Below are 12,249 nucleotides of genomic sequence, written 5' to 3' on the forward strand. Positions count from 1 at the left end.
GTCTGATTTTGTAGCGATGAAACCTGATGGCGCTTAAATGACCAAAATTGTGTCGATAGTGCCGTAAAACATCTACCCAATCAACATTTCCTGCAATTGGCCATTATCCGTTTCTATACATTCATTGCGAGTTGATCGGCAATACATTTTTTACCTAGCTCAAGCTGCGATGCAAATTGATCAAAATCTGGCTAGCCATGATAGCAAACTTTTTGTGCCAATTTCCTCCTTTCCTTATTCGCTCATTCTTTCTATTTTTATCTTCGGATTGTTGCTGCAGTTGGAAAATCTGCAGGTTGATCAAGCAAATTGACTTGTGATTTTCGGAAAGAGTTTTTTAAAAACAATTTGTCTATATCTTATCTAGAGAAATTGTCAGTGTGGTGATTCTGTGGGAGCGTGATACAGATAAAGGCCACGGGTGGAAGAAATTTGTGCTAAAACTACTCAAATCAAGAATGATTTGAAGTGGTGTTCCGAGGTTGTGACATTTGACATTCAAAGTGAAAATGGAGGGAAAATAGGGTATAAGTTGGGTTACTCTATACTCTATCATCAAGGTATCTTTTCGCTATTCCCAGGTTCGCTGTCTGTCAATGGTGCGATGACAAATTAATTGAATTAGTAGCAATGGCAAAGGGAATCTGCTTTAAAACATTGCCAGCAAGGGAAAGATATGTAGATAAAGAAATCAAACAAGACAAAATCTAGGTGAAAAGATATGTAAATGGGTTGTTGGCTTTCACTTCGCTCCAAAATGCCACTTTCAACCGTCTGAAAGCACTAAATTTCGATTTTTTCGCGCGCTTTGCCCCCTGATTGCCATCTGGAACCCTACTCGGCACCTATGCGGCCTCCAGACCCTGGCAGAATTGTCCTTACTTGTCAACTTTAGCTGTTAGAAACACTGGGTCCAGATTGTTGAGTTGAGATATGGATGAGTTGATATCTGGAAATAGCTCATTAGTAGTCAACTTCTTTTCATGAAAATTCTCTTTTTAACCATTTATTTTAACCCTCTGCGTGCGGGTCGTGATGACTCGTACCTCCCTTCCGTGCGCATCGCGACCACCGGTCATGATCCGACATGAGTGTAGAAACTATACCGCTGACATGATAATAGCCATTTTTTAAACTGCTGGTGACTACAGTCTACCAGTGCAGCGTTTATTAGTGCTGCTGGCCGTGCATTTAGCAGTCGGGGATCGGTTTGGAGTTTTTTATTGGCAATTTTCCTGGATATATATTGTTTACAGTTTTCAAGATGTCGGATCCGTCAGATGATTTAGACACAGATTTACCCAACATTTTTCTGGAATCGGACCACAGTGATAAAGAGTTAAGAAGGATTAGGTTCTCAAATAAAAGATTTAGATCTACGTGTGAATGATGGGGATATCGTGTCGTAGATCTAGATCTAGCGAGGTTAAGCCTAGAAGGGGACGTCGATATTCCTGCTGATCTCCAAGCAGGCTGGACTAAAAATGATGAGGATTTTGATACCAACAACAACAACAACAACATCATTAAAAAACACATCTGACCAGATGTGAGGGTAGTTCATTATTTAAGACTCATTTTTCCTTCTTACTGTAATTAGAAATTATGATAAATAAGAAGGATATGATCTTTTTTTAAAGCCATGTTGAAAATTAGCATTTTTCTAAAATAAACCAAGCACTGAAGGGAAGTAATGGTAAAAATGGCTTAGCGCTAAGAGGGTTAATTGACAATGTCCTCAGTGCTTTGTGATATTGATGATATGTTTTATTTTGCTAAACTTGTAAGCGTTGGACTAAATTTTAGAGTTACATTAGACTGCATGTCATTTTTATATTTTCAGCATTGGCAGGTCCCCTCTCACCGAGTTTGACCATTCCTATTACACCTTTAGAAATCGGGCAACAGCAGCAGCAGGAGCTGGGCTACATGCCATACAGAGATGACTTTGAGAGGGTAAGCAGTTTTTATTTCTTTGACATAGAACTGGATGTTCCCCCAGGATTTGTTTATTTCCTGCAATGTTGTTAAAAGTTATTTCACCCTGTACAGTCGAGCACAGGTAACCTGAACATATAAAACTTGGGATTAACAGATAGCTCAAAGAATATGGCATTCTTTGACTGAACTCCCGTACTTTCTTTTTATTGGCCAGTGCTTCCACTCTTCCGTATTTTTACGGAAATCCGTACTTTCTGTCAGTTCTGTACTTGTTCCTTTATCATTATCAACTCCCTCTGTAAAAAAAACTGCGACAGCGAAGGACGACCGAATTTCCGTACTCGCCTTCGTATCGTCTTGTATAAGTTACGGATATTTACGGTAATTCTCTCGGCAACAAGTTAAAGTTATAGAAACCTGTCAGATTGCGAATTTCCTGCAATCTGCCATTATTCCGCTATGCCCCATGCATTCATTGCGGATTGGTCGACTACATTTTTTACCTGCAAATGGATCAAAATCTGGCGAACCTTTTGTGCCAATTTCCTCCTTTCTATCATTCACTCATTCCTTCTGTCTATCTTCGGGAACGCGATAAGGGCCGCGATGAAAGAAATATATGCTGATACGGGGGTGCCCACTACGGATAGGATTGACCGATTGCTCTGATCGCCCGACTCGGTCGCCTCAAAAACAAACGTGTTTCTTTCAGTTTCGGGCGATCGAGTCTGGCGATCGGCCCGATCCAGCCGTGGGTAAAATAAAAAATAATTCAAAGTGGTGTGAGAAAAAGTTTGGGTATACGCCGCGCAACTGTATTTTGAAGGTACGTCTACTTATTATTCCCAGGTTTGCCTGCTATCAATGGTGCGACGACAAATTAGTTGAATTATAGTGGCAATGAAAGGGAAACCTGCTTTTAAATATTGCCAGCAATAGAAAGATATGTTGGTGAAGAAATCAAACAAGACAAAATGTTGGTGAAAAAATAAATGTTATGGGCTGTAGGCAATCTCTTCAACAGGCTCCCAAATGCCATTTTCAACCCTCTAAAAGAACTAAGTTTCAGTTTCTTCGGGGGCTTTGCCCCCTCAACACCCACCGGGAACCCCAGACCCCCTGCAGAATTTTCCGTACTTTTCAGCTTCAGCTGGTGGTTGCACTGATTGGCAGCACTTTTCTTAAATACCCGCATGAATGTTGAACAGTTTATTTCATGCTGAACAGTTTATTTCGAAAAAGGTGGTCAAGCTTTTCCTCAGCATTGTCTCAAAATCAATTTGCCCTGCTCACATAATGGGAAACGCCCATCATCATTGAGAGTATCAGATTACATGAGCCCACCAGGCTTGCTCCGGACACAGTGCTGGGCCTAACCCCTGGCAGAGTTTTCCTTTCCAGCTTCAGTTGTTGGAAGCACTGATACACAAGACTCAATATTTGAGAACATATGCAATCTTTCCCCTGTATTTTTTTTGTGTGCCCATTGTAAAATATGTTTCTGGTGCCAGATGCTTTCTATATCAAATACTGCAGGTGATCTGTCATATCAAACTTTCTTTTTCATCAAAATAAAGCCGAAAAGTGCAATTGGTAAAGTAAAAGCCTTGAGAATGCCTGTTGTAATTTGACATAATACTTCACTGCAAAAAGAGCTAATCATGAGCACTGGTTTGGCTTACTCATTTCAGCTTGCTAGAAATTCAGTTTGAAAATCAAAAGTTCAAGCTGAAAGTCCTAATCTGAGATTGTGTGTTATATGTCTGGTACATTCTTCCTTATTTTCCAGTCTCCCACATTGCAGTTAAAGAAAAATGTGTAATGTTGTCTAATGCGGATAGTTTTTAATCGTCAGTCTTCTAGCTGATTTCATTTCTGTTCTTTCATAATTTTTGACTGTGATATCATGTTTTTGTTCCAAGGGCAAGTAAGACTAGTGTTTCAATTTGAATATATCTTTTGTTTAAGGAATGTCGTTATCTTTTCAAAATCAGTAAATAAAGTAATTCTGTTTGGTTGAGATGGTGACACATCACCAGCAATATATCATTGGTAAGCTGTTCAAGGGTTCTAAGCCCAGTAACCAACATATTTCAGGAGAGAGAAAAGGCTGTTTCATTCATTTACTTTAAAAAATTGCCTCTAAATTATGTCTCTTTTCTTGATTTTGGAATCTGAATTTCGACAAAATTTCTCTCAAGCACATGCAACCGATGCTGTTGATTAAGAAACAGCAATTTTTAACAATACAAAACCTTTGGCTTAGCCTATCTGAACATCTGGCAGATGATATAATATATGAATTAAATTTTTTCGATCAATCAAAGTAAACCACAAGACTTTTCATGCTGAAATCAACAATCCCGTCTCTATTTTAGGAGCAGTAATTCTTAATTCGGTCATCCTCCTTTGTATATTTTTATGTGTATCTTCTGTCTGGGGTGTATGTTTTTTGCTTGAAGCTCAACATGCTGTGCCAAGAGTTCTCCCCCCCCCTCTCTGCTATATCTTTTCTGTAATATTGTTGATATTTTTCCTTAGGCTCAATTAATATTTGGAGATATTGTTTCTTTATTCATTGTTTGTCACAGGAACATGACAATGAAGCAGAGGCACTAGTCAGCAGTTTAGCTCTTAATCATGATGATGAGGAGATAGATACAGGTAAGTGAATTCTTTTTATTGTTATTATGTGCTGTCAGAATCTAACTGGAAATCTGAGGGTTTTTAGTGGTTTCTTAAACATAGCAGAATTTCCCTACCCATTGAGCAGTCTCTTTGATTTTGCAGCTCTGCAAGTCATTTAGTGGAGAATAAAATGGAGAATAGCTGTGTCATATAACTGAATTTGCACTTTAGTCATAAAATATAGAGCATGTTTTTAGAAAAAAATTGCATCACCTTTTGTTCCATCTTAGGATATTTCCAGTAGCATGAGCTACTCTAAGGTATTGAATAAGGGGGGGGGGAGAAGTCCAAAATTAATAACAGGGGAGGGGAGGAGGTGGTCAAGTGGTCCAGAATTAATTTATAAAAAAAACCATTCAACCTCATACCCCTGTACAAGTAGGAACAAATCTGTGTTTTTTTCTACTTCAGTGAATAAAAGAACAAGAGATCTTGAAATTTTAGTGATCTTACTGTGCCAACTTTTCCCATTTGGGAATTAACCAGTTTCATAAAAAAATATAAACCAATGTACAAGTTTTAAAAATGCATAGAAAATTGAGGTAGCCAACCCGGTACCGGTACCAATAATGAGGGTAATTTGCCATTATGAAAGAAAAAAGTTTCATTCAGTGGACGTCAGTAAAACAAAACATTATTAATATAAAAGAAATGCAAGTTGATTATCTTGGAAACCAGCTCTTTCTGCCATTCCTTTCGAACTGTAGTTTAGCCAGCTCGCGGAAACCCCGCAGCCACGGGCCACGCCGAGAGTAGGCCTAGATCTAGTAAGCTGTCGGGCATCATGATAAAGTAGGTTATCGTTCGATTCAGGTGGCTTCAGTGCTATGCGACAAAAACCTAGATCTAGATATAATATTTCTTATGATCGTCGGTCTTGGCAAGCTGGAAAATAATAAACAGGAGTATGGAATAGGGGGGGGGGGTGCGCAAAAAAACTGAAAATTAATTTTAAAAGGGGGGGGGGGGGGGGGGGGGTTCGCAAAAAACTGAAAATTAATAAGGGGTGAGGGGGGGGGGCTTATTCGAAACCTTAGAGTATGTGTTGCTTCAGTATAATTTACTGACGGTGTAAAGGGTCATATTGATTAATACTTTATTTTTTCCATAGCAATAAAACTTGCACAGATATCAAAATACAGACTGAGATTACAGGAGAGGGACAGACGGAAAAGGATAGCAAGAGAATATGGTTTGATTTCTGCTGGTGCTCCTCCCATCTCTAAAGTCCTCAAAACACCACATACAAAAAAGAAATCGGGAAAGACTGGAAGGTAAATTTTTTTCCCCACATTCTGATCAATGTTGTTCACGTTCACCTCTATGTAAATTGACACAGAATTTGCGTTCTGTTTCGTCTCTTTTCCCACCTAAAATATTGTGTTTTCTCACCCATCCTGTTCTTCTGCTTATTTTGAACCGTACTACTATATTGTACCAATTTCTTTTCTCTGGTTTTGACATGGAGTCAGTACTAGATAGTTCTTAGCTCACCACACATTTCTGTCTGAGAACATTGAAGGATAAATATGTCAGAAATACTCTCATGAAGCGTGCTGACAAAATGAGTTGCTTCGCGGTGGAGTTTGTACAATTTATAAAAATGAAATAATAAAAGACATGTTATTTTTTAAATGAAAATTTACAAATTTGCCCCCAGTGTCCATTTTTGGCTGATGTCTGCATTCAAGGATTGTGAGAAGTAACTTGATTTTGTCAAAACACCTCACATATACCCTGCGAGTATTGATTTATATTATATTTTCTATGTTGAAATCTGTTCTTCTTGAGAAGCTGTTCTCCGTTAACAACAGTTGCACAGGGCTATTTTTAGCCTGTACTTCCCTCTGGCCCAGGTAATACTGGAGTCCTTGACCCCTAAGGCCCAGTTAGTTGCTGACAAAAAATTTCTTAACCTTTTTTGCTGGAAGTTTTAGAAGATAACGTGAAGAATATTTTACAGAGACAATTGGTTAGATTGGACAGATATGATTGGGTTTGAAATGGGCAGCTGCTAGGCTGGGGGTAATGAGAACCTGTTAGGGAAATATTCATGACTGGGGCTGTAAGGCAATGTTGAGTTTTGCCAGCAAAAATTTTTATTTGTGAATAAACGAGGGATAGTTTTTAGTGCCCTCCAATAACGAGCGAATAAACAAATCGCTTGTTCTATCATGATGTGGGCTGGCAGAGTTGATCTGTACACTGCTTGAGCAAGACCCTGCTCGTTTGTGCCATCATGAAAAAGCAAGCCTGCTGAGCTGGCGATGCTCTTCTTGGTTGGCTTATTTGTGATGTCACAATGTCAATGCAGTCCACCAGCGCCTTGCATGTCTTTTTTTTAACAACTATCAATAGTCAATATTAATCTACCTGAGTCTGTTAGGTGTCTTCTATTTGTGCTTTGTATCGTAAAGATCTATCTGTTGATGAAACTAAAAGTATTTTAAAAAAATGAAAACTGCTACTTGGAATGAGTAGCAGTGATAGGAGAAAAAAGAATCTAGTTGGACTAAATGCTGAGTGGTCATGATGAATTCCAAGCATCCCGAATTTCTTGTTGAGAGCAAAGTGGTCAGGAGAACACATTGATAATATTTTGTTTCTTTTTAAAATTATTCTTCAGGGAATTACAAGAGCGGTTAAAACCTTTCTCACAGTTTCATTCTATGGCTGAACACCACATGCTGTTTGACAACATCAAAAGTAAGTATTTTTAATGCAAACTCAACAGGAAACTGGCAATCAATGAAGTATCTATCCACTTGTGAAACCACAAATCTGCTTAGATTGTTATATTGATACACACCAAGAATGATAATTTGAGTCTACAAGCTCTTTTCCCAAATAAATGCATAAAAGAGAGAGAGAGAGAGAGAGAGAGAGAGAGAGATTGTTTTCAGTCATGAATTAGGTCACATCTTTCGCAGTCTACATTCAATATAGATCTAGAATAACAAAATCATGTTATATAAAATAAAATGTATAATAAGAGCCAGAGATAAATGTCATGTGTATTGGATAGGCATTTAATATCGTTAACTTAGATATGGATTCTCAGTTTGTATGTATCAGAACGCAGAATATATTATTTTAAAGTGATAAGTGGCTGTCAGTGGCAGGAGAATCAAAGGTAAAAAAAAAAAAGCTGAGTATACTTATTGAGGAGTAAACTGTGCATCAGGCTATTGTATTTGAGGCCATCACAGAGCAGTGGAATCGGGTGCTCGTTAATTTTTGGGCATTTAGAGTTATTGGTATCATCTTAAAGCTTGTTCCTTAGTCTTGCCTTTGGGGGGAAAATTACCCAACTATCTTGAATAGAAGTCGAGATACTTGCGAATGAAGAAGGTGAGGGTCACCTGGTTTCAGAGGTAAAATAAGCAAAAAAATGTCCACCAAAGTTAAGCAACTAAGATAATTTGGAAAATTTACTTTTTTTGTGCCTTTAATTAATATATTTCTGTAATATCAATGCAGAAATGTGTTTTTAATGGCTATAAAAGGTGTTGAGCCAAAAAACAGAAATTCTGTCAAAATTGTAAAACCAATGGGAAAATGCAGTTTTCTTCAGTTTTCTTATTTTGGCAAGCGCCCTATTTCACCACGATGCCTCACAAATACTGTTTACCCGGAAGCATTGCACCCTTCCTTCATTTGCACAGCTAAGTAATGTTAAGCCAACAAAGCATTCTCACCTGTGCCTATGAAGTTAATCTTTAGTTTAAATATAAAGAAAACTGGGATTATGTTGGAAATATTAGGTATAGTTTAAGAAATCACATTGCACTAAGGAAAATGTCAGATACATTTTATCTACTCAGCGTAAATGTGTAGAAATACTGCATTCTATTGTCTAAGCATATGAAGACTATGGATGTAAACATCTGTATTCTGTTGTTCAAACTGGCAAAGTACAGCAAGTTTTGGCAAGCTGTTTCTTTAATTTTTATTTTTCTTCTCGGCCTTTGTAAAAACTACATGGCCAACTTCAAGAACATATTGTGAAATATCCAGAGAAGCAGTTTCCTTTTCTTTTTTAGTCTTGAAAGCAAAATTTCATGTCCTGAGTTTATGAAATCATAATTACAGTGAAAATCTCTGAACATCTTAAAGTTAATGCTGAAAAACCAAAATTTAACAAGCTCAGCTGAAGACATGTCAGTGGGCTGACCCTATGACCTCGAGAATTTCTTGGGGTCAACTTAAATTTCACTTATGAGTTCTAAACTGGAAAGTAACGGTGGATCTGTAATCCATCAAATTCTAGCTTGGGCAAGCAAAGTATTTATAGTTCAATTGGAATTTCTTCATAAACTTTATTTTTCTTTTAGTGGCGTCGGTGGCCTAGTGGTTAGACTATTGGACTCACAATCATGAGATTGCCTCAGCTCAGTCCAATTTGTGACCTTGGGAAAGGCACTTTACATAAATTTTCCATTTGGCTCAGTTGTTTTCGAGATGGATGTTAAACTTGGAGGTCCTGCCTCTTAAATAACCTTATAGTGTAGATAGAGGCGTTAAACCCTATACCATTTCACCATTTTCATATATTTTTAAAAATTGGTTTTATATTTGAGCGTAAAGTGACAACACACATATTACTAATGTAGATATTGTATATAAATGTTTATATATTGGCTCTTTCTTTAGGGGAAAAAGAAACGAAAGCACGGATCAAAGAGCTCATTCGGTTACGGAAAAATGGCATCACAAAGCTTGAAGGTGATATTTTTCTTTTAGTTTTTACCTCTTTCCTTGCTTTTAAGTTTAAAATTTTCAATTATAATACAGTGGTATTGAGATTTAAAAGTATAGAGCGTTAATATATAAATTTGTCTTAAAGAAAAAACAAAGATAAAATCAAATTAGATGTTGTACAGCTATACAAGGTAAAATATGTTGTTTTCATTCACGATAAATGTTGTAGCATTTTGTGGGCCTCAGAATATGTAGTTGTCTTTGTTTAACATGAAGCACTCGTTAGATTTGAGAGGAAGCAACAAGTGAGATTATATAAAAGGAAATCAGTAGGTACTTCCTTAGAAGTGATAGTCATAGTCTAAGAATTTGCTGGCATTTTTATTCTCTTAATTGCTCTTCACTCTTGTCCTATCCACTGGCCAGTAAGTGATGCTGCACAAGTCCTGTTCTTAATATGAAAATGTGATTAATATCAGTTTGATACAAGAGATCCTTGTAAAAAAAGTAAGAAAAGATCATGTCTAAAGATTGTTCGTTAATGAATGAATGCGAAATTAGTGAAGTGACTGTTCTAATTTGGGGACAGAGTCCTATTTACAGTGCTTCCACTCTTCCGTATTTTTACGGAAATCCATACTTTCTACCAGTTTCGTACTTGTTCCTCCATCATTGTCAACTCCCTCTGTAAAAATCTGCGACAGCGTAGGACTACTGAAATTCTGTAGCAAAAGACCTGTACTCACCTTCGTATCGTCTTGTATAGTATAAGTTACGGATATTTTACGGTAATTCTCTCGGCAATAGTTTGTTACGGTATAGAAACCTACCTGATTGCGCATTTCCTGCCATCGGCCATTAATCCGCTCTGCCCCTTGCTTTCATTGCGGGTTGGTCAGCAGTACATTTTTTTAACCTGCAGATTGATCAAAATCTGGCGACCTTTTTGTGCCGCTTTCCTCCTTTCTATCTTTCCCTCATTCCATCTGTCTATCTTCGGATTGTTGCCGCGGCTGGAAAATCTGCACGTTGATCAAGTATGTTGACTTGTGATCTTAAAAAATTAATGTCAGAAAGAAACTTTTTCGCAAATTTATTGTCTAGATCAAGAGAAATTATCAGTGCGAAGATTCTACGGCACGGGAACGCGATAAGAAGGGCCGCGATGAAAGAAATTTGTGCTAAAACTACTAAAATCAAGAATAATTCGAAGTGGTGTTCCGAGGTTGTGACATGCGACATTCAGTCGTGAAAATTGAGGAAAGTTAGGGTATACACTGGGTAACTGTATTGTGAAGGTACATATATCTATTCATTATTCCCAGGTTTGCCTTCTTCTATCTATGGTGCGATCACAAATTAATTGAATTATAGTAGCAATGGAAGGGGAACCTGCTTTTAAACATTGCCAGCAATGGTAAGATATGTGTGAAGAATTCAAACAAAAGACAAAATCTTGGTGAAAAAATAGGTAGTATGGGTTGTTGGCAATCTCTTCAAACAGGCTCCTAAATGCCATTTTCAACCCTCTAAAAGTACTAAATTTCAATTTCTTTGGGGGCTTCGCCCCCAGACCTCCGGCAGAATTTTCCTTACTTTTCAGCTTCAGCTGGTGGAAGCACTGTATTTAGACCAGCGATTGTCTAATAAAGAGAAGTTCACAGGGATTTAAAGTTGGACTGGTCATTATGGATGAAGCAAGTAACAGGCAATACAGTAGATTAATTAATACAGTCGAACCTGCCCAAGACAAGACCAAGACAGAATCGCACAAAGGAGCCAGGGAAAAAAATGGAAAATAATTATGTCTTTGACAGGGGAATATGGGGGGGGGGGGGGGGGGGTTGTTGTTGACTGTCAGGTTGACAAGCAGAGGTCAAAACTTCACACCTCCTAAGTGCTATCTCCTAGCCTCTAAGGGCATGCGTCAGCCTTACTTATTCATTGCCACGTGTGTTTGCATTTCATAGGACCACCGTTTGACCAAATTAAAAACAAAAGAAAGATTGATCCGACCCTTAGCCCCACCCATTGAAATAATAAGCACTCTCAACCAATGCCACTCCTCCCTGCATTTAACGACAATTCAAGGGACTTTTATTAGGGCTAGTCATACGACCAGGATGGCAGACAGTAAAATTAATTTCACACCTTTGGCAACCTGGGAAAGATTCCATGCTAGAGAGGCACTTGAGCTTTTTCACAAGCAGTGTTGAGATTTCACACCCACTCTAGTCCCACCATGTGCACTGCTTGGGGCTCACATGGTATCAGCTACTCTCAAACCTCACCCATATTCTCCCTTCCTCGCTTGGCAGTGTGGTGTAGAGGTTAGAACCGATGGAACCAAATGATGCAGAGAGGGCAAAGCATTTTCAGTCTTCAACAGATCAATTTTCTCTGAAGGGTAGGGATTTCTCCTTCCGTTTCCAGGTTGAGAATCTTACACAGATGCATTATAGAGGAATTTGTCAAAGGGGAGCAGGGAGATTCTGTCTTGGACAGGTTTCTGTTAAGGCAGGTTTGACTGTACTTGTTTGTAGAAAGATATAGAGGATGGTACTCACAATTATCTTTCTATTATTAAATTGACTTTGAAAATATTGTACTTTTTTAAAGCAATTTTTGTTTAAGACACAAAATAGTTTATAAGTCAACTTTATTTTTGTCTTGCAAAGTTGTTCCAGTCATATCATAGTCACTGTTTTCAATTGTGAAGCTTTTCGAGTTTATGTGATTGCATCTAGTCCTTGAAAAGACATTTACATTGGCACTGACCCCACAGGCTCCTGCAATTAAAAGTGTGCATTGGAAAGCAGAGAAGGCAATGTGAGGAGAATATTAGCTGTTCAGTTCAATTTGCTCTTTTTGTTTATTGTCAGATTATTTTTGTGGCATAGCCATTTGGATTTCGTACAT

The 12,249-nt window shown here is 38.0% G+C and overlaps 1 protein-coding gene across 2 annotated transcripts in view; it reads left to right on the top strand.

The window, feature by feature from the left end:
* LOC101858504 (transcriptional adapter 2-beta) overlaps positions 1–12,249 on the top strand; it is a 57,667-nt gene that overhangs the window by 23,435 nt on the left and 21,983 nt on the right. For both annotated transcript variants that reach the window (XM_013085353.2, XM_013085354.2), the window contains exons 6-10: positions 1,844–1,956; positions 4,533–4,605; positions 5,741–5,903; positions 7,256–7,335; positions 9,283–9,354. In XM_013085353.2, coding sequence (XP_012940807.1) covers positions 1,844–1,956; positions 4,533–4,605; positions 5,741–5,903; positions 7,256–7,335; positions 9,283–9,354 — 501 coding nt within the window. The remainder of the gene's footprint in view (positions 1–1,843; positions 1,957–4,532; positions 4,606–5,740; positions 5,904–7,255; positions 7,336–9,282; positions 9,355–12,249) is intronic.

The sequence above is a fragment of the Aplysia californica genome, unplaced genomic scaffold (assembly GCF_000002075.1).
Source record: "Aplysia californica isolate F4 #8 unplaced genomic scaffold, AplCal3.0 scaffold00367, whole genome shotgun sequence".
Taxonomy (NCBI): Eukaryota; Metazoa; Mollusca; class Gastropoda; order Aplysiida; family Aplysiidae; genus Aplysia; species Aplysia californica.